Source organism: Dipodomys spectabilis, unplaced genomic scaffold (assembly GCF_019054845.1).
Source record: "Dipodomys spectabilis isolate Male_0828 unplaced genomic scaffold, ASM1905484v1 ptg000504l, whole genome shotgun sequence".
NCBI lineage: Eukaryota > Metazoa > Chordata > Mammalia > Rodentia > Heteromyidae > Dipodomys > Dipodomys spectabilis.
In genome coordinates this window covers 964,531-987,507 of record NW_024871181.1, presented here as the reverse complement: position 1 = coordinate 987,507, position 22,977 = coordinate 964,531, and the positions used below count along the sequence as shown (strand labels likewise).

The window sequence follows — 22,977 nt, the reverse complement described above, 5'->3', positions numbered from 1 at the left end:
CCCTGTCCAAAACTCTGTCTTCTTTGTAACTATTCTCTCTTCCAGAAGACCATTTTTTTTTCTTTTCTGGAAACTCTCAGGTTTGAACTCAAGCGCTCTTGCTTGCTAGACAGATGCTCTACCACCCAAGTCATGCCCCCAACCTTCATTCCTGAAAATTTTGGGCAGTAGAACAAGCAGGGAAATCTAGCTTTAGTGCCATTTACCCCAGAAGAAGAATAAGTGGCATAGAACATAAAAAATCCTGCCATCAGTTCCACGTGAAATAGATTATTGTGTGTATACATGTGCATATATGCACACACGTGTGTATGTGTATGTGCCAGTACTAAGACTTGAACTCAGGGACTGTGCACTCACTATTTTTTCCACTCAAGGCTCTACCACTTGCGCCACAGCTCCAATTCTAGCTTTTTACTGGCTAATTGGAAATAAGAGTATCACAGAGCTGGGCGCTGGTGGCTCACACCTGTAATCCTAGCACTCAGAAGGCTGAGATCTGAGAATCATGGTTCAAAACCAGCCTAGGGAGAAAAGTCCCTGTGAGAACCTTATCTCCAATTAACCACTCAAAAACTCAAAGTGGTAGAGTGCTAGTCTTGAGAAATAGAGCTCAGGAACAATGCCCAGTCCCTGAGTTCAAACCCCACAACCAATCGAAAAAAAAAATCTCACACAGATTTTTCTGCCTGGGCTGGCTTCGAACTGTAATCCTCATATCTCAGTCTCCTGAGTAGGTAGGATTACAGGTGTGAGTCACCAGAACTTGGCTTATGAAATAGATACTATACTTCTTTGCTCCACGAACCAATCTACCCTGCTCCTAGCTTTTATAGAGCTGAAAACAATGTATTTCCTTCCTGATTTTGAGTCATCAATCTCCTGGCCAGGTATGCTTTGGAAAAAGTATGTAAGAGACAAGAAGGTGCCAGTTAGAGGCAGTACCATGAGCAAGTTAGTTACAATGAAAAGGATATTATTCACAGACAGCATTTCAAAGATCAAGCATATTGCCTTAGGATCAAAGGAAAGGGGCCTAGTTTATGGGCATTTATAGGACAAGTTCTATGTTAAATGCATCCTATGTATTATTTTGTTTGATCTTCAGAACAACCCACTGGTGGGAAATAATAGACTCACATTATAGATGAAGAAGATTCAGAGAAGTATAGAACATAGCCAAGTTCCTAGCCAGAGAGTAACAGAACCAGCCTGCCTGACATGTTCTTCCTAGACACAGGACTGAAACCTACTTTTTTTTTTTTGTCAGTTACAGGGCTTGAACTCAGGGACTGGGTACTGTCAAGACTAGTACTCCACCCACTTTGAGCCACAGTACCACCTCCGGTGTTCTGGAGTTGACTGGAGATGAGTCAAGGATTTTCCTGTCCTGGCTGGCATCAAACTTGGATGCTCTGTTCCAAGAGTAGCCTCCAGAGTAGATAGTGGCTAGAGCCACTGGTGCCCAGCTTCAAACGTACTTTAATGTTGTCCATCATCTTCCTAGGTAAGTCTGGTGCTGATGGCTCACACCTATAATCACAGCTACTCTGAAGGCTGGCATCTGAGGATCCAGTTCAAAGTCAGCCTAGGAAGGAGAGTTTGTGAGACTCTTATCTCTAATTAATCACTAAAATCTCAGAAGTGGATATGTGGCTTAAGCAGAAAAAAAAGCTAAGGGACAGCACCCAGGTCTTGAGCTCAAGCCTTAGTATAGCATATGTTTAAAAAAAATCAGCTGGGCACTGGTGGCTCATACCTATAATCCTAGCTACTAGGGAGGCTGAGACCTGAGGATCTCAGTTTGAATCCAGCCCAGTCTCCAGGAGACTCTTATCTCCAATAAACTACTCAGAAAAAGCCAGAAGTGGTGCTATAGCTTAAGTGGTAGTGAGCTAGCCTTGAGCACAAAGAGGCTCAGGGTCAGTGGCCAGGCCCTGAGTTCAAGCCCCACAGCCAACAGGAAAAAAAAATCTTCTAGGCATATGCAGAAAACCAACAGGGCATTCAGAGGCAGAATCTCAACATTCTTCCTTCTTCCCAATCCTATAGAGTGGTACATATCTACCCATACTTGCCCTGGCTAGACATTATATCTTAACTAGATTACAAAAACTAGGCAAAGTCAGAGGCTACAATTAAATTCTCAAAACTATTTACTTTTCCTATAGGAGAGTCAAAATGGTGTTTAGTTCATGAAGTCAGTTTTAAAGGAACCATTGTACCTAACACTTTAGTGTTAAAACACACCAAAAGTATATAGGAATGAGACCATACCAAGCAGCCCACAGAAAGAAGCATATGAAGCAATACAATTGTCACAATCGTGGCCAACGCAATACGTCGGTTATCTTCACGAACAGCTGGCCAAAATGTCATAGCCAAGACAGATCCTGAGATGCCCAGGGCAACCATGACTAGAATCCAACGAACAGCTTTCTGGGGGATGATCCACAGTATCTGAAAGAAGAGAAGGAAAGGAGACAGTCTTTGGATGCATTTGTTCATTCCAGGCATGTAACCCAATCAGCTGGGCTGATGCCAGCTGGTTTTCGGAATACCCACCACCATGCTGACTGAGGCAATGTTATCCTAACTAAGGGTTCACTCCCACCCCCCACTCCTCTTCATGCTGCCCTTGAAACTCAAAGGGGAGCAGATGAATGTTAAACTGGAAATAACAATGTTTGGTGGAATTCCTGGCTGAAGTGTTAACCAAGACCAGAGCATCACTCAGAGTCTGCTCCACAGTGCCATACTTACTGCTGTAGGGATATAAATGAAGAGTGAATAGCCATAGACGCACACAATCTCCAGAAATGAATAGGAAACAATGTTCATGACTTTGCTGTTTCTCCACATGAGGAAACCCCAGAGAGCCAGAGGAACAAGCCAGGCATAGGCATAGATGATGGTAGCTGCTATGGATACTGTGGACAACAAGACAGTATCACCTGCATCATGTCTTTAAGCCACTGTCAGAGCACTTCCCATACTTTAGACTGTCCTTACTTCCTACAAGTCAATCTACTTCAATGGATAGTGGGCCCATGTCTTCCTGGGCTGTATTCTTTGGGCCTGACACAGCCCTTGGAACATGGTAGGTGTTTTATAAATGTTTGCCAAATGAATGAATCTTTAGCATCTGTCCTTGTAGTTTCCTTTAGAACTTTTATATTCATTTAGTAACAATATTATTGAATAACTAAAATATTTGAGAACATCATACTGTAAGATTTAAATATACTGAACATTTCAATCAAATAAAAGCCAACTATCCCCTTGGAAGAACACATCCTCCTCCCTAGCAAAACAAGAGCTGACACTGATTTCTTTAGCAAATTTATTAAAATGCCCTGGGTACAGATTAACTTGCCCTGCATGTCATTTAGAGATCTTTCTGCTTCTGAAATACAGAGTTTCAGCACATTGATGGATTGCTTGAAATATTCTCCAGTTTCACTTTCTTCCTTACATAAATAACTCTGCCTTGGTAATGGAACTGCTTGTTAAAAGCTCCTCAGAATCCAGTCTTCCCTTGCTCTGTAAGGCCTTCCTCCTCTTACTCCTCCTTTTCCTTCTTCTCTTCCTCCTCCTCTTCCTTCTCTACCTCCTCTTCTTTCTTCTTCTCTTCCTGCTTTTTACCTCCTCCTCTTGTAGTATCATGCCCTATAGAACTTGCCCTAGAGAACAATTTGAAGTCTTCTTGATTCTGGAGTGACCATCACAAAGCCTGGCAAAGAGTTGGGATGTAGCTCAGTGGTACAGTGATTGCCTCCTACACATAAAGAAAGTCCTGAGTTTGACTCCCTGTACTGCAAAATAAAATATAAAAATAAACAAAGCCAGGCGCTGGTGGCTCATGCCTGTAATCCTAGCTACTCAGGAGGCTGAGATCTGAGGATCACGGTTCAAAGCCAGCCCGGGTAGGAATTATATACAATTAACCACCAGAAAACTTGAAGTGGTGCTGTGGCTCAAGTGGTAGAGCGATAGCCTTGAGCTGAAGAGCTCAGGGACAGTGCCCAGGCCCAGAGTTCAAAACTCATGACAATAAATAAAGAAATAAATAAATTATACTTGGCTAAGCCATGGCATCTGCTTCTCCTATGGGAAAACTAGTAGGGAACTCATTTAACACATCTTGGCAAAGCCTCGTGGCAGTTAGTCAGACTCTTGTTAAAACTGTCAGTGTCCAAAACATTTGGCACTCCCTCCTTAAGCCAGATACAATTTCATTGACATCATACCTTTTTCTTAGACAATGAAGGGAAGGAGAAGGAAATTCTACTCTGGCTGTAGCTACAGTCATTGATCACTGCTGGGCATCAGGCAATATACTCACTGCTTTACTGACAGTCACGGTATTGTAGTCTCAAATGGCAGAGACTTTGTACAGATGCCCTGGGTTCTAACCCCAGGCAAACCATCTCTGGATAGTGAGCTACTTAATATTCCTACTACTTACCTATCTGCAAAATGGGAATAAAATTACCTCACAAGATTATTAGAGCACTTGCCTAGCATGTATAAGGTCTTGAGTTCCATTACCAGAATGCAAAAAAAGACTGTTAGAAGAACTAAGTTAAAATAGGCAATAACCATTCTAATAGAGTGGTGATTGATAAAGAATAAATACTTAAGATTTAGCTTTTTAGGGTTGGGAATGTGGCTTAGTGATAAAGTGGAATGCATGAAGCTTTGGGTTTGATTCCTTGCTACCACATAAACAGAGAGGCTCAGGGACAGAGTCCAGGCCCTGCCTGAGTTCAAGCCCCATAACCAACAAAAAATAATTCGCTTTTTTATTATTATTAACTAACGTTGATATATTGTTTCATGAAATCTATATTTTCATTTTAGTAAAGAAGAAAGAAGGGCCAGGTGCCAATGGCTCATGCCTATAATCTAGCTACTCAGGAGGCTGAGATCTGAGGATCACAGTTCAAAGCCAGCCTGGGCAGGGAAATCCAATAAAGCACCAGAACTAAACACACACACACACACACACACACACACACACACACACACACACACTAAAAAGGAGGAAAAGAAACAATTCACTGTAGGTTCATGTATACTCTCTCAAACACTTAAATATGTTCCTATAGACAGGTATGTATACACATATATGGCAATAATAAACATTGGAAAAATTGTATAAAAATCACTAGTCTAACATCTTACATATATCCATTTTGTTTTCATTTATTTTCTTTTTTGTGACATTCCTGGGATTAGAACTCAGGGCTTGGAGCTTGCTATGCAGGTGCTCTACCACTTGCACCATACCTCTAGTCTTCAGCTCTTTATTCTTTTGTATGGTGTGTGTGTGTGTGTGTGTGTGTGTGTGTGTGTGTGTGTGTGTGTGTGTGTGTGTGTGCGCGCGCGCACGCACACGCGCGCATGCACGCACACGTGCGGATGCGTGTGTGTATGCTGATTCTGGATCTTAAACTCTGGGCCAGGGCACTGTCCCTGAGCTTTTTGGCTCAAGGCTGGTGTTCTACCACTTGAACCACATCTCCTTCTTCCAGATTTTTTGCTGGCTAATTGGAGATAAGAATCTCATAGATAGGCTGGGAAGGTGGCTCAGTGGTAGAGCACTTGCCTTGAGCTGAAGAGCCTCAGCACCACATAAGCAAAAAGAAAAAAGCCGGAAGTGGTGCTATGGCTCAAGTGGTAGAGCACTAGCCGTGAGCTGAAGAGCTGAGGGACAGTACCCAGGCCCAGAGTTCAGGCCCCACAACCGGACCAAAAAAAAAAAGAATCTCATAGACTTTCCTGTCCAGGCTGGCTTGAATCATGATCCTCAGATCTCAGCCTCCTGAGTAGCTAGGATTACAGGCATGAGCCACTAGTGCCTGCCTGGCTCTTTATTCTTTTTTTCTTCTTTTTCAGTCATGGTTTGAACTCAGGGCTTGGGTGCTGTCCCTGATTTTTTTCACTCAAGGCTAATGCTCTACCACTTTGAGCCACAGCTCCACTTCTGGTTAACTGGAGATAAGAGTCTCACAGACTTTCCTGCCCAGGCTGGTTTCAAATTGTGATCCTCAAATCTCAGCCTTCAGTGTAGCTAGTATTACAGGCATGAGCCACTGGTGCCCAGCTTGCTCTTTATTCTTATAGTAGCTCTACCATATAGTATTATCATTTCCATTTCTCTTACGAAGAACCTGAGGCCACAAACCTGTCTCCTCTGTAGAAGCTAGTGAGTACAGTGTTGAAACCTGCAGCCCATGTTTTTACCCAAGCAGGCAAGCAGGTAGGGAAACAGAACTTGGGAAAGTGCTATGGTCAATCTCTTACAAAGCCAAGCTTCCTCTCATATTCAAGTCCCTAGAAGCTGTTTTCTTTTTATCTTAACTGATACAAGAAAGAAATTTTTAGATACAAACCTCATTTCTAAATCCACTCCTAGATCATTTACCATTTTTCATTGTCCATTCTACTTAACCATGAACAGACTTCTCTTTACAAAGCTGCCAACATTACAGGCACCAGTATGCCTAAGTTCTGGTACTCAAGTTGCTCTAGGTGCCTCATAATTAGTGGCTAGAGGCCATCTCCGCTAGTTGGGCCACCACAACTTGAAGAACAGTGCCCCTACTATTTCTAGGCTTTCATAATACAAACAATACTATAATGAAGACCTTCATAACACTACTTTTCAGTTATTTGGTACATTTTTAGAATAAATTCCAGTTGCTGTTGGGCTAGCTTCCTTAAATACTTTGTGAGTTAGCAACACTGCAAATGTACTTATACCATTGAAATTGTTAAAATGTCCATTATATACGTCTTCTACAGTTAGAAAACAAAATATGATGTGGATTTGTATAGAAAGCTGGTAAACTATTCAGTCAATGGTATGTCTGAACTCTAAAACACAGGAAGCAGAGCTGCGGCACCTACAGACTAGGCCCACAGCTCAAGGAGCAAAAGGCTTCCTGGTTAGAAACTGACAGCATTTACAATGAGTCAAGCTATTCACCAACCTTTTTGAAACTCAGGCACGTAATGGTATGTCTTCTCTCCCAGATGGATTAAGAAGTTGGAAAGATTCCCACTAATTGCTATGGCAAAGACCAACGTGGCACATATCCAAAAAGGGCCTGCAAAAGCAACCAGAATATTTATAAACAGGAAAATGAAGCACTAGCCTTCAGACTCTTATCAGCCTCTCCCTATTTAGACAAGCAAAGCAAAATGAATCTGAAATGCAATCAACACTTACTTAATGGGAATTTTCTTTTTTAAAAGATCAAAACACAATTCCATAATTAGCTGCCTTGAAGACTAGGGTGATTAGAATTCAAAGGGCCAAAACACTTGCTACAATTAGGTGGATAAAGACATTGATTTATACATAGTTCCCTTAACTGGAGGATCATAAAATAAATTCACAGACATTTTGTTAAACTTTCCATCAGAACACAAGAAGCAAAGATTGCTTTCCTTATTAATGCCAAGTGTTAATGCCAGAGAATAATAAGTAACATCAGGAAGGTCCATCCACAGTATATATGAAGAGCAGAGCAAGAGGGATACTTCAAGCAAATGTTGATCTAATCTACTAATAATCACCATGGGCTCTGTGAGTATGTGCATGTGGCATGAGAGATATACATATTTGTGGGAGCTTTTTGTTTTTTCTGTTGGTCATGGGGCTTGAACTCTGGGCCTGGCGCTGACCTTGAGCTCTTCAGTTCAAGGCGAGCACTCTACCACTTGAGCCACCACTTCCGGTTTTCTGGTGACTAATTGGAGATAAGAGTCTCATGGACTTTCCTGTCTGGGCTGGCTTTGAACCACGATCCTCAGATCTCAGCCTCCTGAGTAGTTAGGATTCCAGCCTTGAGCTACTGTACCTGACCTTTTTCTTGTTTTGTCGGTCTCGGGGCTTGTACTCTTGGCTTGGGCACTGTCCCTCAGCTCAAGGCTCAAGGCTAACACTCTACCACTTGAGCCACAGAGCTCAAGTGGTTTATTGGAGAGAAGAGTTTCAGGAACTTTCCTGCCTGCGCTGGCTTTGAACCATGATCCTCAGATCTCAGTCTCCTGAGTAGCTAGGGTTACAGGTATAAGCCACCAGCACCCAGCTGGCACCTGACTTTTTAAAGCTTTTTTGTTGTTGTTGTTGTTAGTTGTGGAGCCTGAATTCTGGGCTTGGGCACTGTCCCTCAGCTCTTCAGCTCAAGGATAGCACTCTACAACTTGAGTCACAGTACCACTTCTGGCTTTTTCTGCTTATGTGGTGCTGAGGAATCAAACCCAGGGCCTCATGCATGCAAGGCAAGCATTCTACCACTGAGCCACCTTCCCAGTCCGTAAGCTTTTTTTTTTTTTTGTCGGTCATAGGGCCTGAACTCTGGGCCTGAGCACTGTCCCTCAGCTCTTCAGCTCAAGGCTAGTGCCCTACCACTTGAGCCAAAGCGCTACTTCCAGCTTTTTCTGCTTATGTGGTGCTGAGGAAGCGAACCCAGGGCCTCATGCATGCAAGGCAAGCACTCTACCACTGAGCCACCTTCCCAGCCCCAAGCTTTTTTTTTTTAATTAAAAAAAAAAAATCAGTCCATGAATGCAATACCTTGTTCAAAAGTTACAAAAGGATGGGCTGGGAAGGTGGCTCAGTGGCAGAATGCTTGCCTTGCATGCATGAGGCCCTGGGTTCGATTCCTCAGCACCACATAAGGAGGAAAAAAAAAAGCCGGAAGTGGCACTGTGGCTCAAGTGGTAGAGTGCTAGCTTTGAGCTGAAGAGCTGAAGGACAGTGCCCAGGTCCAGAGTTCAGGCCCAGGACCGGACCCCCCAAAAAAAAGTTACAAAAGGAAATACTAAGACTAGAAGTATGGCTTAAATAGTAGAGCACCAATTAGTAGCAAAAAACTCAAAATAGCATGGAGGCCCTAAGTTCGAGTCCCATACTAACACACACACACACACACACACACATACACACACACACACACGGAATACAAGGAAAGAAAAGCAAGCTTCCACCCTCTCAATGCCCCATACTAACATACACACACACACACACACACAGAATACAAGGAAAGAAAAGCAAGCTTCCACCCTCTCAATGCCCCATACTAACATACACACACACACACACACACACACAAACACACACACACACACACACACACACACACAGAATACAAGGAAAGAAAAGCAAGCTTCCACCCTCTCAATGCCCCAGCTCTGCATTTCACCTACATTTCACCTCCCCAGAGCCCACCACTGTAACCAGTTTCTGGTGAATCCTACCAGAAATATTGGGTACCTATAAGCAAATGCATGCATGCACATGTGTTTGTATATGCACATGTCCTGAATGCATCCTTCTATTTTTACTTTTTAATAGCCTAGAGATTCTACCATTGTTAGCCATAAAATTAGCTTCCTTCTTTTTTGGGGAGTCAGTGATGGGGCTTAAACTCAGGGCTTGGGTGCTGTCCCTGAGCTCTTTTGCTCAAGGCTGGTGTTCTACCACTTTGAGCCATAGTGCCACTTCCAGCTTTCTGGGATAATTGGGAGATAAGAATCTCATTGGCGTGCTCACTTCAGCAGCACATATACTAAAATTAGAATGATACAGAGAAGATTAGCATGGCCCCTGCGCAAGGATGACACACAAATTCGTGAAGTGTTCCATATTTTCCTAAAACAAAGTGAATAAGCAACAGCCCTAAAAATTGGCCTTTGATTTTAATTGAATAAACCTTAATAAAAAAAAATTTCATTGACTTTCCTGCCCAGGCAGGCTTTAAACTGTGATTCTCAGATCTCGGTCTCCTGAGTAGCTAGGCTTATAGGTGTGAGCCATTGGCAACCAGTTAAGCTTCCTTCTTAATGACTATAAAATATTCCCCCAAGTGAATAAGTCGACCATGCTTTGCCAACTTCTTTCCCTGTTTGCTCGATTTCAGAATATATTGTTGTTGTACTTTTTTTTTAGATAAAGTCTTTCAGTGTATCCCAAGATGATCTTAAAATCTCAATCCTCTTACCTCAGCCTTCTGAAATTATAATCGTGCCCAGTAAAAGTGCAATTTTTAAGCTGAGAAATTTCAATATATTTTATGAATTTCATTTTTCAATTTCAATAATATTTTGCAACACTGCAATAATTTCAGGTACCTTAACACAAAATTAATTAAGAAAATTTTTGTGGGCTGGGGACATGGCTCAAGTGATCAATAAGGCCTTGAATCCAAACCAGAGGGGAAGGGGAGGAGAAGGATGGAGAGGGGCAGGGGGGGTGGGTTGAGAAGGTGGCTCAGTGGTAGAGTGCTTGCCTTGCATGCATGAGGCTCTAGGTTCGATTCCTCAGTACCACATAAGCAGAAAAAGCTGGAAGTGGCACTGTGGCTCAAGTGGTAGAGCACTAGCCTTAAGCTGAAGAGCTGAGGGACAGTGCCCAGGCCCAGAGTTCAGGCCCCACAACTGGCAAAAAAAAAAAAAAGAGAGGGAGAGAGGGAAGAAGGGGGAATAATAATAATGAAGAGAGATGTCTAGCAGAAATAGATGAGTACTTTTTCAAAGATAAGCATTGCATTTTAAGGTGTAAAGGATACTCCAAAGAGATACCACCATCAGCTTTCCACAAACTATTTCCTCACAAGACTACAAGTTCTCTACTGTAGTAAAGGGGTAAACTCAGAATTATTTTGACTTTCAAGCCTACCATATAAAAGATACAAAAATCAAAATAAAAGCTCACAGCCAGACGCTGGTGGCTCACACCTATAATTCTAGCTACTCAGGAGGCTGAGATCTGAAGATCACAGTTGGAAGCCAGCCTAAGCAGAAAAGTCCCCATGAGACTCTTTTTTTTTTTTTTTTTTTTGGGGGGGGGGGTGTGTCTGGTCGTGCAGCCTGAACTCTGGGCCTGGCTGCTGTCCCTCAGCTCTTCAGCTCAAGGCTAGCGCTCTACCAATTGAGCCACAGTGCCACTTCCGGCTTTTTGCTTTTTTGCTTATGTGGTGCTGAGGAATCGAACCCAGGGCCTCATGCATGCAAGGCAAGCGCTCTACCACTGAGTCACCTTCCCAGCCCCCCCATGAGACTCTTATCTCCAATTAACCACCAGAAAACCAGAAGTGGAGCTGTGGTTCAAAGTGGTAGAGCGCTAGCCTTGAGCTAAAGAGCTTAGGGACAGTGCCCAGGCCCAGAGTTCAAGTACCATGACCAACAAAAAAAAGAATTCATATCAACCAATAAAAAGGGAAACAAGATGGTGTGAACCTGTCATTCCAGCTACTCAGGAAGAAGAAATGGAAGAATTTAGTTCAGTTGGCCTGGGCATGTAAAAACAAACCCTATCTCCAAAATAATAAGAGCCAAAAAGACTAGAGGAATAGCTCAAAATGTAGAACCCCACCTAGCAAGAGCAAGGGCTGGAGTTCAAACTCCACCCTGTTCTGTCAAAAACAAAACAAAACTAAACAAAATATTGATATCAGACATATTGCATTTCCTCTAAATTCTCCTCAAGAGTTGCTACTAAATCTCAGATGAGTCAAAAGAACACCATGTATTACCCGAACAGTGCAATGATCCCAGCTTTTCAGGCAGCCCACACATTTACCCAAGCTTAATCAGAACATGGTTAAAGAATCAAAAGGGCATGGCACGTACCATAGAGATCTGGATTGCTGCGGATAGATAACCTTACGAAGTTTTTTCCAGGTATTGGCAAAAGTGACCCTTTTATTCTGTCAAAGACCTAGAAGACAACAAAGCAGTAAATTCTTAAGTTTTTCATTTATTTTTTAATTTTTTTTTTTTTTTTTGTTAGTTGTGGGCTTGAATTCGGCTTGGGCGCTGTCCCTCAGCTCTTCAACAAGGTGAGTGCTCTACCGCTTGAGCTACAGCGCCACTTCCGGTTTTCTAGTGGTTTATTGGAGATAAGAGTCTCACGGACTTTCCTGCCTGGGCTGGCTTTAAACTGTGATCCTCAGATCTCAGCCTTCTGAGTAGCTAGGATTACACGCGTGAGCCACCGCTGCCCGGCTTTAATAGTTATCTTTTTGTTATTATAAAGGTGATACACAGGGCTGGGAAGGTAGCTTAGTGGTAGAGTGCTTGCCTAGCCTGCATGAACCCCTGAGTTCAATTCCTCAGTACCACATAAACAGAAAAAGCCAGAAGTGGCACTGTGGCTCAAGTGGTGGAGTGCTAGCCTTGAGCAAACAAAGCTCAGGGACAGTTCCCAGGCCCTGAATTCAAGCCCCAGGATTGGGGGGGAAAAAAAATTAATGAAAGGTGATACACGGAATGATTACATTAAGTAAATCAGGCAATGAGTACATTTCTTTTTGGACAATGTTTTTTGTTGTTGTTTTTGTCAGTCACAGAGTCTGGGCACTATCCCTGAACTTTTCTGCTCAAGACTAGTGCTCTACCACTTTAAGCCACATCTCCAGTTCCCTTTTAATTTTTTTTCTCCAAAATTTTCTTCAACTACTACAAAATTAAAGCTCAGTTATTTAGGCTTTTTATGATAGTATTTCTATACTCTTCTAAGACCACTTCCAGTGCAAAAATCTTTTATGTGATTTGCCTGCTTAATTACAGAAGAAACAATTCTCCATTATATAGAAGGAAGAGTGAAACAAATTTACAAACCTGGTACGTGTCCACATCAAAGAATGTTTGGTAGTACTCAAATGTCCAGAAGGGAGAGCTTTTCTTCTGGCCAGCAAGTAACTGTCAGAATAAAATAAAACATAATCAGTCAGATGCTGGTGGTTCATGACTATAATCTTAGCTACTTAGGAGGCTGAGATCTGAAGCCAGCTCCTAGCATGAAAGTCTATGAGACTCTTATCTACAATTAACCACCAAAAATAAGCTGGAAGTGAAGCTGTGGCTCAAGTGGTAGAGTGCTGGCCCTGAGCAAAAAAGTTCAGGGACAATGACAAGGCCCTGAGTTCAAGCCCCAGGACCAGGTACCCCCCCTGCCTGCCCCCACACACACTAAAAAAAAAAAATCAACACAGAAATAACTTCCTAATTGTAGCTACACAGGGGGAAGATGATCTGATAAAAAACCAAAATGTGGGAAACCACTAGGCATTTCTGCATTCAATGAACAACAGCAACAGCTACACTTCATGCCCAGCCTGATACAGAAGTACACCTCAGTTTTAAAATCACTTTCACCAGGTTTCAAGTTCCAGCTCCTCCACTTGGGTGAGCTTTGACAAATCACTAGGCTCTCCCAAGGCTTAGTTGCCTGATCTAGAAAGATCTCTATCACCTAAGAAAAATAGAGAAGATTAGATTTAGTAGTATGTGGAGGAATGTTACAATAGACACACACCCATATATACAGGGCAACAGATTCAAGATCCTCACTTCTGTTGTCATCTGAATTTTCAAAAGTTTCATGTTCTAATTCACTCTAAAGTACTAAAAATATTACTTGCTCTATTAAAAAAAAAATCTAGGGGGTGGAGGTACAGTTCAAGTTGTAGAGCGCCAGCCAATAAGCAAAAGCATCAGATACTAAGAGTCTTGGTCTTGGACAAAAACAGAAAAAAAAAAATCTAACTTAGAGGAGGCCTTGCCTGTGGCCATAGCACAGCTCTCCTTGATGACATGACACCAGAGCCAGGCCCAGCACCAGGAATCATGGCTGCAAACAGGATTCACAAAGCAGAGGGTGCAGCAGAGCCCAGGCCGCTCTGCAGGACAAGGGACCCACTTCTATAAGCTAGGCCAGGAACTCTGTCACTGTCACAAAATACCAGTAACTTTTTCTCAATTCACCAAGAAAATGAAGATAATGTAATTTCTTTCAAGGTTAAGATTTTTTTCCCTTATGTATTTTTCAAATTCATAAATATTCACAAATGCTTAAATATTGGTACCACTGTTTATTCCACAAATGTTCATTTTGCATCAACTTGTCTGGGCTATTGTACCTAGAAGTTGGTTAAACAATCTTCTGGATGTTTCTGTGAGGGTATTATTTAAATTCCATTTACTTAAAACTGCTCTATAATGTGGAGGGACCTAAGCTAATGAGTTGAAGGTCTCACCCATACACAAGACCAACCCTATCTCACCCATCCCCCCTAAGCAAGAAGGAATTGGCAGCAGACAAACTTTCAGTTGCAACTCTTTCCAGAGTCTCAGGCCTACTGGTCTCTCTCGCCAGATTTCAACTCGCTAAAGATTTTTTTTTTCTCCACACTTTACTGGTTTTCTTTGTTGAGAACTCTAATGTTCAGCCACTCCTGTGTATATTGATGTCTACCACTTTAACAAGTTAGGAACACACTTCACCTCTAAAGGGGTCATGGGGTCTAGCAACAAAAAGCACAGGCCACTTCCTGCCAGTGTGCATCTTGTCAGGTGACTTCAACTCTGTGCCTCAAGTTTCTCACTGTAAAATTGGGATAAAAGTAATACCTGGTTTAGAGTCCTTTGGCGATTAAATGAGATGATACAAATATCAACTTTAAATGGTGGCTGGCAGCCATTAAACAATCAATAAATATCAGTTACTGTAGCAGCAATGAGGGCCACAATGCTACTTTATTTTTCATATTTCAGATCAGGAAACCCAGGCTTAGGGTTACATTATAACAGGTAACAGGTTCATGGGAACTGTTTTGCTTAAACAAACAAACAAAAAACATTCCAGGGCTGGGAAGGTGGCTCAGTGGTAGAGTGCTTGCCTCGCATGCATGAGGCCTTAGATTCGATTCCTCAGCACCACATAAACAGAAAAGGCTGGAAGTAGTACTATGGCTCAAGTGGTAGGGAGCTAGCCTTGAGCTGAAAAGCTCAGAGTCAGCGCCCAGGCTTAGAGTTCAAGCCCTACGACCGACAAAAACAAAAAACAAAACAAAAAAAACCTACTCAGTCCCCTGAGTTCATTAAAAGCAGGAGGAAATCTGGCATCTCTGCCTCTATTTTGCATCGGAGTCTCTCTCTGATAGCATCTGAGGACTGTGCAAGACTAACGGGACCAGACTGCTGGGTAAATATCTGGTGAGAAGAATTGAAGAGTCAGAAATACAGCTCAGGTGTTAGAGTGCCAGCCAATGAACACAAAAAATAAAATAAAAATAAAATTCATGCTATTTCCCAGGCAACTACACCTTTAATCAGACTAGAACTGATTAATAATATGCATGCTTGTTGACCCCTGCCTCGGTCCTTCTTTTTAAACTTAAAACTCATGTCTGCAGCCCAAAGACATACTGAAATGGTTCTGCCCTCTTCTAGCACACTGGCCAGTTTGTTAATAAATAAATTGCCTTTCTCTACCCTTCAACATTATTAGTCTACTGATGTGGTTTTCCCCCCTTTTTTCTTTTTGGCTCTACTGTGGTTTGGACTCAGGCCTCCCATTGCTAAAGGCAGGTGCTCTACCCACTTGAGCTATGTAAGAGTCCCCAGCCATAGCTGAGTCCAGCCTTAGACCACCATCTTGCTAAGTAGCTGATATTACCAACATGAGCCACTGCACCTGGCTCTTTAATTGGTCTCTTTAATTCGCATACTGAGGCAAATGGCTGGGCTGGACATGTTGGAACCCTTGGAGCTAAACCTTTGGCCTAGAACTCTGTTTATAAAAGTACCCTTCTTAGGACTGTCTTACTGCAGCCAGGACCAGGATTCAAGATAAGAGACTCATAAGTCTGAAGATGTTTTGTTTTGCCAATACTGCAGTTAGAACTCAAAGTCTAGTACTTGTTGGGCTTGCTTGTTCAGCTGGTACTTTACCACTTGAGTCAAATTCCCAGACTTCTTTTTACTGGTTGTTGGAGATGGAGTCTCTTCAGATTTTTCTGTCTGGCCAGCCTCAAACCTCAATCCTCTTGACCTTAGATTCCTGAGTAGCTAGAATCATAGGCCTGAGGCACTGAATCCAGGCTTAAATTTTTGCATATAAAGGTAATTTAGCATAAACTTCAGCACTTATTTTGAGGAACAACAGGACCTAAGGCGAGACTGGCAGATGGACCTAAAGTAATTACATGTAAGCAAGTTCCCCCTGCCCCATGCACGCTTTATCACTTCTAGTCAAACCACCTGCCTCTTACCTGCCTTTCCAGCCTCCTCTCTTTCTGCCTCCAATTTATACTTTTTTTTTTTGGGTCCGGTCGTGGGGCCTGAACTCTGGGCCTGGGCGCTGTCCCTCAGCTCTTCAGCTCAAGGCTAGCGCTCTACCACTTGAGCCACAGCGCCACTTCCGGCTTTTTTCTTTTTGCTCATGTGGTGCTGAGGAATAGAACCCAGGGCCTCAGGTATGCAAGGCAAGCGCTCTACCACTGAGCCAACTTCCCAGCCCATCCAATTTATACTTAAGGTTTCCATATCTTAATTATTATTGAACATATCACATCTAGTCATAGTGCTTAAACCTTTTGACACATCCTAATTATGTTCAGAATGCAATTCATACTCATTGGGTTGAGGTCTGGCCTAGCTGTGCAGCCTTCTCTCCTGTCTTTGCCTGTATTTTTCTCCACTATGAGTAAAGGTGGTGGACATCCTTTGCCCACACCATGCTTTTTCATGCCAATGACTTCAGTAATACATTCCCTTGCCTGTATCATCTTTGCCCCACTTCTTCCTCTGGCTACTCCTCCCCTGCCAGCAGATTCATTCAGGTGCCACTGCCTCCAGGAAGCCTTTCCTAACTCTTCTCCCTGCCCCTGTCACCCATCTTCCCCCCTCCATACGCACTTCCATGGACAGTAATGGTCTATTTCTCCACCAAGCTGAGGCCATGGGTCATCTGCCTTTGTGGCACCACTGTCTGGCACTGTACCTGCATATACAAGTCAGTGAATAAACGCAGGAACAAGCCTGAAATAAAAAGGGGGAGGGAAAAGTCAAAGGTCAGTTCAAACCTCAGTTTTGTCAGAGTCATCATTTCCCAGCAACTCATCATCCTCTTCCCTCCTAGAGCTTCTTGGGGGTCCTGACTTGTGCTTGGGGGTTTCGCCAGGATCCTCAATGCTTATTGTGGCATCTGAGTTTGCTGCTAGAGAAGTGGATGGATCACCAAATTCTGAAATCAAGCAGAGCACAAAGACCAAGAGACTTTCACAGAGAAATGCTATATATGTATCTATATGTATATACATATGTATGTATATATTTGTAATTTTATTGTTATTATTAAGAATTGTAGCCAAGTGCCAGTGGTTCAGTAGCTAGTAATCCTAGCTACTCAGGAGGCTGAGATCTGAGGATCACATTCAAAGCCAGCCCAGGCAGGAATGTCCATGAAACTCTTATCTCTAGTTAACCACCAGAACACGGGAAGTGGTACTGTGGCTCAAGAGGTAGAGCACTAGCCTTGGGCTGAGGAGCTGAGCGACAGCACCCAGGCCCTGAGTTTAAGCTCCACTACCAAAACAAAACAAAACAAACAACAAAAAAAAGTTGTCAGAGGGGTTACATTTCCATAAAACAGGTAATGAACAAAATTCTTTTTGGAAAATGTCACCACTTCCTCCGCTTTCCCCAGTTTCCCCCCTGGAGCAATGCTTTTTATTGAAAGAGAAGCTTTATAGCCCCAGCTTTGTTACAGACCTCTAGTAAAGATAAACAAGGATGTCCTATGCTACAAAGCAAGACCCTGTCTCAATTTAAAAAGAAAGAGGGGCTGAGAATGTGGCTTAGTGGTAGAGTGCTTGCCTAGCACACATGAAGCCTTGGGTTTGATTCCTCAATACCACATAAACAAAAAAACAGAAGTAGCACTGTGGCTTACGTGGTAGAATGCTAGCCTTGAGCAAAAGAGGCACAGACCAGTACCTAGGCTCTGAGTTCAAGCTCCAGACTGGCACAAAAATAAATAAATAAAATAAAAAGGAAGAAAGAGGAAAAGAGAAAAATGTCTTCTAGAAATCAATCTGACAGGGGCTGGGAGGTTGGCTCAGTGGTAGAGCGCTTGCCTTGCATGCCTGAGGCCCTGGGTTTGATTCCTCACACCACATAAGCAAAAGAAAAAAGCCAGAAGTGGCGCTGTGGCTCAAGTGGTGGAGCTCTAGCCTTGAGCTGAAGAGCTGAGGGACAGCGCCCAAGCCCAGAGTTCAGGCCCCACAACCAGGACCCCCCCCAAAAAAAAAAATCAATCTGACAGAATTAAGTGATATCGAAGATAAAAAACAGAATTTGGAAGTAGACTGGGATTTTAGTCCTAACTCAGCTATTCACTGACTACATGAGCCTTAGTGGGTAACTTGACCTCTTGAACCTCAGGTATCATCCTACAATAGACAGAATAATGTTTGTTTTAAAGATGCTGGGAGCAAGGTGCTAAAGACTCATACCTATAATCCTAGCTACTCAAGAGGCTGAGACCTGTGGACAACAGTTCAAAGCCAGCCCTGGCAAGAAAGCCTGTGAGATTTTTATCTCCAATTAACCACCAGAAAACCACAAGTAGGACTGTGACTCAAAGTGATAGATCACTAGCCTTGAGCAAAAAGAGCTCAGGAACAATGCCCAGATCCTGAGTTCAAGCCCCACAACCAACCAAAACAAAAACAAACAAAAAAAAAGTAAAAATAAAGATGCCAGGAGAGTTAGATATAGTACCTAATACCTAAGTCAAGTCCTTAATAGAGTAGACCACTCTAAATCTCATTCAAGTTCAAGAAAGTTTTAATGGAGCCAGGTACTGGTAGCTCATACCTATTCACACCCATAAACCTAGCTACTCAGAAGGCTTACATCTGAGGATCATGGTTCAAAACTAGCCTAGGCAGGAAAGTCTATGAGGCTCATCTCCAATTAAGTACCAAAATGCCAGAAGTGGAGCTGTGGTTCAAGTAGTAGAGGGCCAGCCTTGAGCAATGCCCAGATCTTGAGTTCAAGCCCCAGATGGGCACAAAATTTTTTTCCTAATATCTATGTGATTAATATAGAAAATATAAAGGCAAAAAAGTAGAAACAATGAATAAAAAAATCACTTAGTCAGGGCTGGGAATATGGCTTAGTGGTAGAGTGTTTGCCTAGCATGCATGAAGCCTGGGTTCGACTCCCGACTCCTTAGTACCACATCAACAGAAAAAGTTGGAAGTGGTGCTGTGGCTCAAGAGGTAGAGTGCTAGCCTTGAGCAAAAGAAGCTCAGGAACAGTGCCCAGGCCCTGAGTTCAAGTCCCAGGACTGGAAAAAAAAATCACTTAGTTAAGGGAGGTACAGAAGTGGAGGAACAAGGATGAACAAATGCAGCAGTGGTATTCACTAGACACTATGTTGAAAATGAACTGTTGGGAAGGGAAAACTGGGAGAGAGGGAGGGAAGGAGTGATACTGTCCAAAAAGAAATGTACTCTTTACCTGACTTATGTAACTGTAACTCCTTTATATACCACCTTTATAATAACAATAAGATAAAAAGTGTGGCTGTGGAAGAAGACGACAAGTATAGCCAAAGATAAAATCTGAGCAGAGGAAGATGGTTCGTGGAGGTATAGCTCAGTGGTAGAGTGCTTGCCTAGCATAAGCCAGGCCTGTTTTAATCCCCAACACTGGGGAGGTGGGGGAGCTAGGGAAGCCTACTCTAGCTGTAAAGTAGACTGGAGAGAGGCAAGGCAGGAGGAAAGGAATCAGAAGAAAGATAAGGCTAAAATTGAGACAAAAAGAGATGATATCCTTAAACATGGAGGCAGCAAAGGTAAATGTGGTATTTGCCAAAGAAGACATTTCTCTTTAAAATTCCTGTCTCTTCCTCAAACAGTAAGAGAGTCTATGAGGCTATGAATGCCTAGGTTCAAATACAGTTACTAACTGATCTTTAGGCAAATCAGCTTCCCCAGGTGTAAGTGTGTGTGTGTGTGTGTGCATGTGCATGTGCATGCGTGCACGCGCCAAGACTTGAACTCATGTCTGGGCCTTGAACTCAACTCTGGGCCTGGGCACATTCTCACTTGGCTTTTTCACTCACAGCTAGTACTTTATCACTTGAGCCATCCACCAGCTCAATTTTCTGCTGGTGGGGATAAGTCTCTCAAAGATTTGTCTTCCTGAGCTGTCTTCTAATCAAAATCCTCAGATCTCAGCCTCCTGAGTAGCTAGGATTATACATGTGAACCACTGATGCCTAACTTTTTTCTTTCTTTCTTTTTTCTTTTTTTTTGGTAGTGAACCTGTAGTTTGAACTCAGGACCTGAGTGCTGTCCCAAAACTCTTCTGCTCAAGACAAGTGCCCTAGCACAGCTCCACTTCTGGTTTTTTTTGTGTGTACTTAATTGGAGATAAGAGTCTCATGGACTTTCTGCCCAGGCTGGCTTTGCATCACAATCCTCAGCCTCCTGAGTAGCTAGAATTACAGACCTGAGTCACAAGCACCTGGGTGATTTCCCCATTCTTAAAACAGGGAGAATAACTAATTTATAGCTTGAAGGATATAAAGATTAAGTGAGTTATTATTTGTAAGTCACTTAGAAAATATCTGAGATAGTGAATGCTGTGTAAGATTTTATAAAACATTAGGGAACCATCCCAATCTGAAGCGTCAGTTGTGAAGAAACTGGAAAAACCTTGGTGTGGCCAACAGCCTTTATCAAAATGTCTGCAATTATTTTGTGTGGGATACTGGAGATTGAAGGCTTTGAACATGCTAGATAGGTGCTCTATAGCCTATTTGTTTATTTTTTCTGATTTTATTATCTACCTGTTTATATTAGTATTGAGTTTTTTTTTTGTTGTTTTTTGGGGTCCGGTTGTGGGGCCTGAACTCTGGGCCTGGGCACTGTCCCTCAGCTCTTCAGCTCAAGGCTAGCGCTCTACCACTTGAGCCACAGCGCCACTTCCGGCTTTTTTCTTTTTGCTTATGTGGTGCTGAGGAATTGAACCCAGGGCCTCAGGCATGCAAGGCAAGTGCTCTACCACTGAGCCACCTTCCCAGCCCCCAGTATTGAGGGGTTTTTTTGTTTTTTTTTAATGTGCTTACTAGGTGGGTTCTCTACCACTTGGGCCACATCACCAGCCTTCCAATGTAGTTAGGATCTCACTAACTTTGTCAGGGGGGGACAGCCAACTGGAGATTACAGGCAGGTGCTACCACATCTTTAATATACTTCAATATAGAGGCAGAACAGCAATGAAAATCTGTTTCTTTCTATGGCTGTAGAAATAGTGACCATAAAGATAGAGGTCAATGCCCCACTGCTGTACCTTCAAACTGCAAGTCATCTGCAGCTGCCATTCAGCTGGTGGATCTTCCAATTTTGAGGAAGAAAAATATCCAGAGGTCTACAGGGAGACAAAGGAATACAACTTAGGCTAAGAGCATAAGATACCCGCAGATACATCGTATTTCGGCATTAGAAAGGGTACTGCTTTCCCTTGCCTCCTTTCTCAGGGGGTTTGCTAGGTTTCCAGGAAGAGCACCACCGAGCATCAGCTGTCGGCAGCACCGTGCGAAGGGCGTGAACCCCGCAGAGGAGGTCCAGCGGTTCCGTGTCGTCTCCCACGGGTCCCTGTGTGTGGACTCGTTGCAGCTTGGTGAAGGGAGAATGAGGACGGGGAGGAGGCGATCTGCCAGGAGCCCGGCCACGGTTAGGGCACAGGCTCTCGGGTCAGACGGACCTGCGCCGGGTTCCGTGGCTTCGCGGCCGTGCGCGCGCAGCGCGGGCCTCGGCTTCCGCATCTGTAAAATGGGTGCGTGACGGTCTGGCCCGTGAAAGGCGAGCGGGGCACCTTAGGCGTTCGGCGCACAGCCATGAGGGGCGGGGGAGAGGCTGAGCGGCAGCGGCCCAGGCCGGCGCGAGACCCTCCCCTCCTCGGGCCCGAACCCACCTCACGCGCTCGGCCGCCTCACCTGGCGCCGCCCGGGCCTGCGCGGCTCCCCCTCGGCTTCAGGTTCCGTGCAGTTGCCGGAAGCCGGAGATCCGGGGGGGCGGAACTTCTCCGCCTCCTCCGGGAGGAACCCCGCCCTCTTAAAGTGGCCGCAGCATCCAGAGACCGTCCCAAGCCGCGAGTGCGCTTAGCCGGACCTCTTCCCGACCCCTCCCGGGGGTGAGTCGCTGGTTCTTAAAGAGACAGGCACCGCGGAGCGGCTAGGCCCCGACCTCCCTTCCCGAGGTGCACGGTTGTCCGACTGTTCGTTTGTATCTCTCAGCTTTTTCCACTCAAGGCTGGTGCTCAACCACTTGAGCCACAACTCCAGTTCCCGCTTTGGGGGTGATTAATTGGAAATTAACGTCTCACAGACTTTCCCCGCCTGGGCTGGCTTGAGCTGTGATCCTCAGATCTCAGCCTCCTGAGTAGCTAGGATTTCAGGCGTGAGCCACTGGCTCCAGGTGATTTATATACCTCCTCTGGAAATACTAAGTAGGACAGTATAATATGACCGTGACCATTAAAATTAGATCATCCAATTCTTTGGCTATAAAAATCTGAGGAAGTGATGTTGGCAATTACAATCTAAGTGTGTGAAATGAGAGAGCCGGGGTAGGATGATGTTTGAGCATCCCCAGAGAGCCTTGTTCTTGCTTTATAGCCCTTATAGGGCAGAGCTTAGGGGCCAGGCTAGGGAAGGGGCCTGTACAGAATGGGCCTCACTCATCTGTCACCCCAGGCACCTGGGCCCCTAGGTGGTTTATATCAGGACCCGACACAAGAGAGTTTCAGCCTACCTCCTGCCCCTGTAGTGCCTAGGTAACCCTCCAGAATTTAGGGATCATTTCCTCTTCCTATGAGGTGACTGCCTTCACCTTCCAGGGCCTTTGCTTCCATAGTCACCTAGGAAGCAATATTTACCAGAATTACCTTTTGTCCATCTTTGCCAGCCTGTGAGGCTTTGAGGGCAGAGACCAGAAATAATAATGGTTAGTTGCCTCTGGGATCCCACTATGAGCCTTGTGGCCAAATGCAAAGACTGTAAGTTAATGATCACTAATTGTTGCCATATGACTGGTGAGCAATTAGATATCATCACATTATTATTTATTAACATATTATTAATGTATTTTTAAACTGGCCTTG

The 22,977-nt window shown here is 43.8% G+C and overlaps 1 protein-coding gene and 1 non-coding gene across 7 annotated transcripts in view; one reads left to right on the top strand and one right to left on the bottom strand.

The window, feature by feature from the left end:
• Positions 1 to 22,977, bottom strand: part of Yipf1 (Yip1 domain family member 1) — a 52,293-nt gene that overhangs the window by 17,952 nt on the left and 11,364 nt on the right. For 4 of the 6 annotated variants that reach the window (XR_006145855.1, XM_042669687.1, XM_042669684.1 and 1 more), the window contains exons 1-8: positions 21,812 to 21,899; positions 21,166 to 21,243; positions 16,884 to 17,044; positions 12,637 to 12,717; positions 11,647 to 11,734; positions 6,999 to 7,115; positions 2,764 to 2,930; positions 2,278 to 2,460 (exon numbers count right to left, since the gene is read on the bottom strand). Coding sequence is in view for 5 of the 6 variants with exons in the window: in XM_042669687.1 (XP_042525621.1) it covers positions 2,278 to 2,460; positions 2,764 to 2,930; positions 6,999 to 7,115; positions 11,647 to 11,734; positions 12,637 to 12,717; positions 16,884 to 17,044; positions 21,166 to 21,196 (828 nt within the window). In the remaining variant the exon portion in view is untranslated. Of the gene's footprint in view, positions 1 to 2,277; positions 2,461 to 2,763; positions 2,931 to 6,998; positions 7,116 to 11,646; positions 11,735 to 12,636; positions 12,718 to 16,883; positions 17,045 to 21,165; positions 21,244 to 21,789; positions 21,900 to 22,977 lie in introns of those variants that run through there. The other 2 variants (XM_042669685.1, XM_042669686.1) reach the window with 2 other exon arrangements.
• Positions 9,561 to 9,667, top strand: LOC122099183. Its single transcript, XR_006145860.1, has one exon. It is a non-coding gene; the product is annotated as a U6 spliceosomal RNA (small nuclear RNA).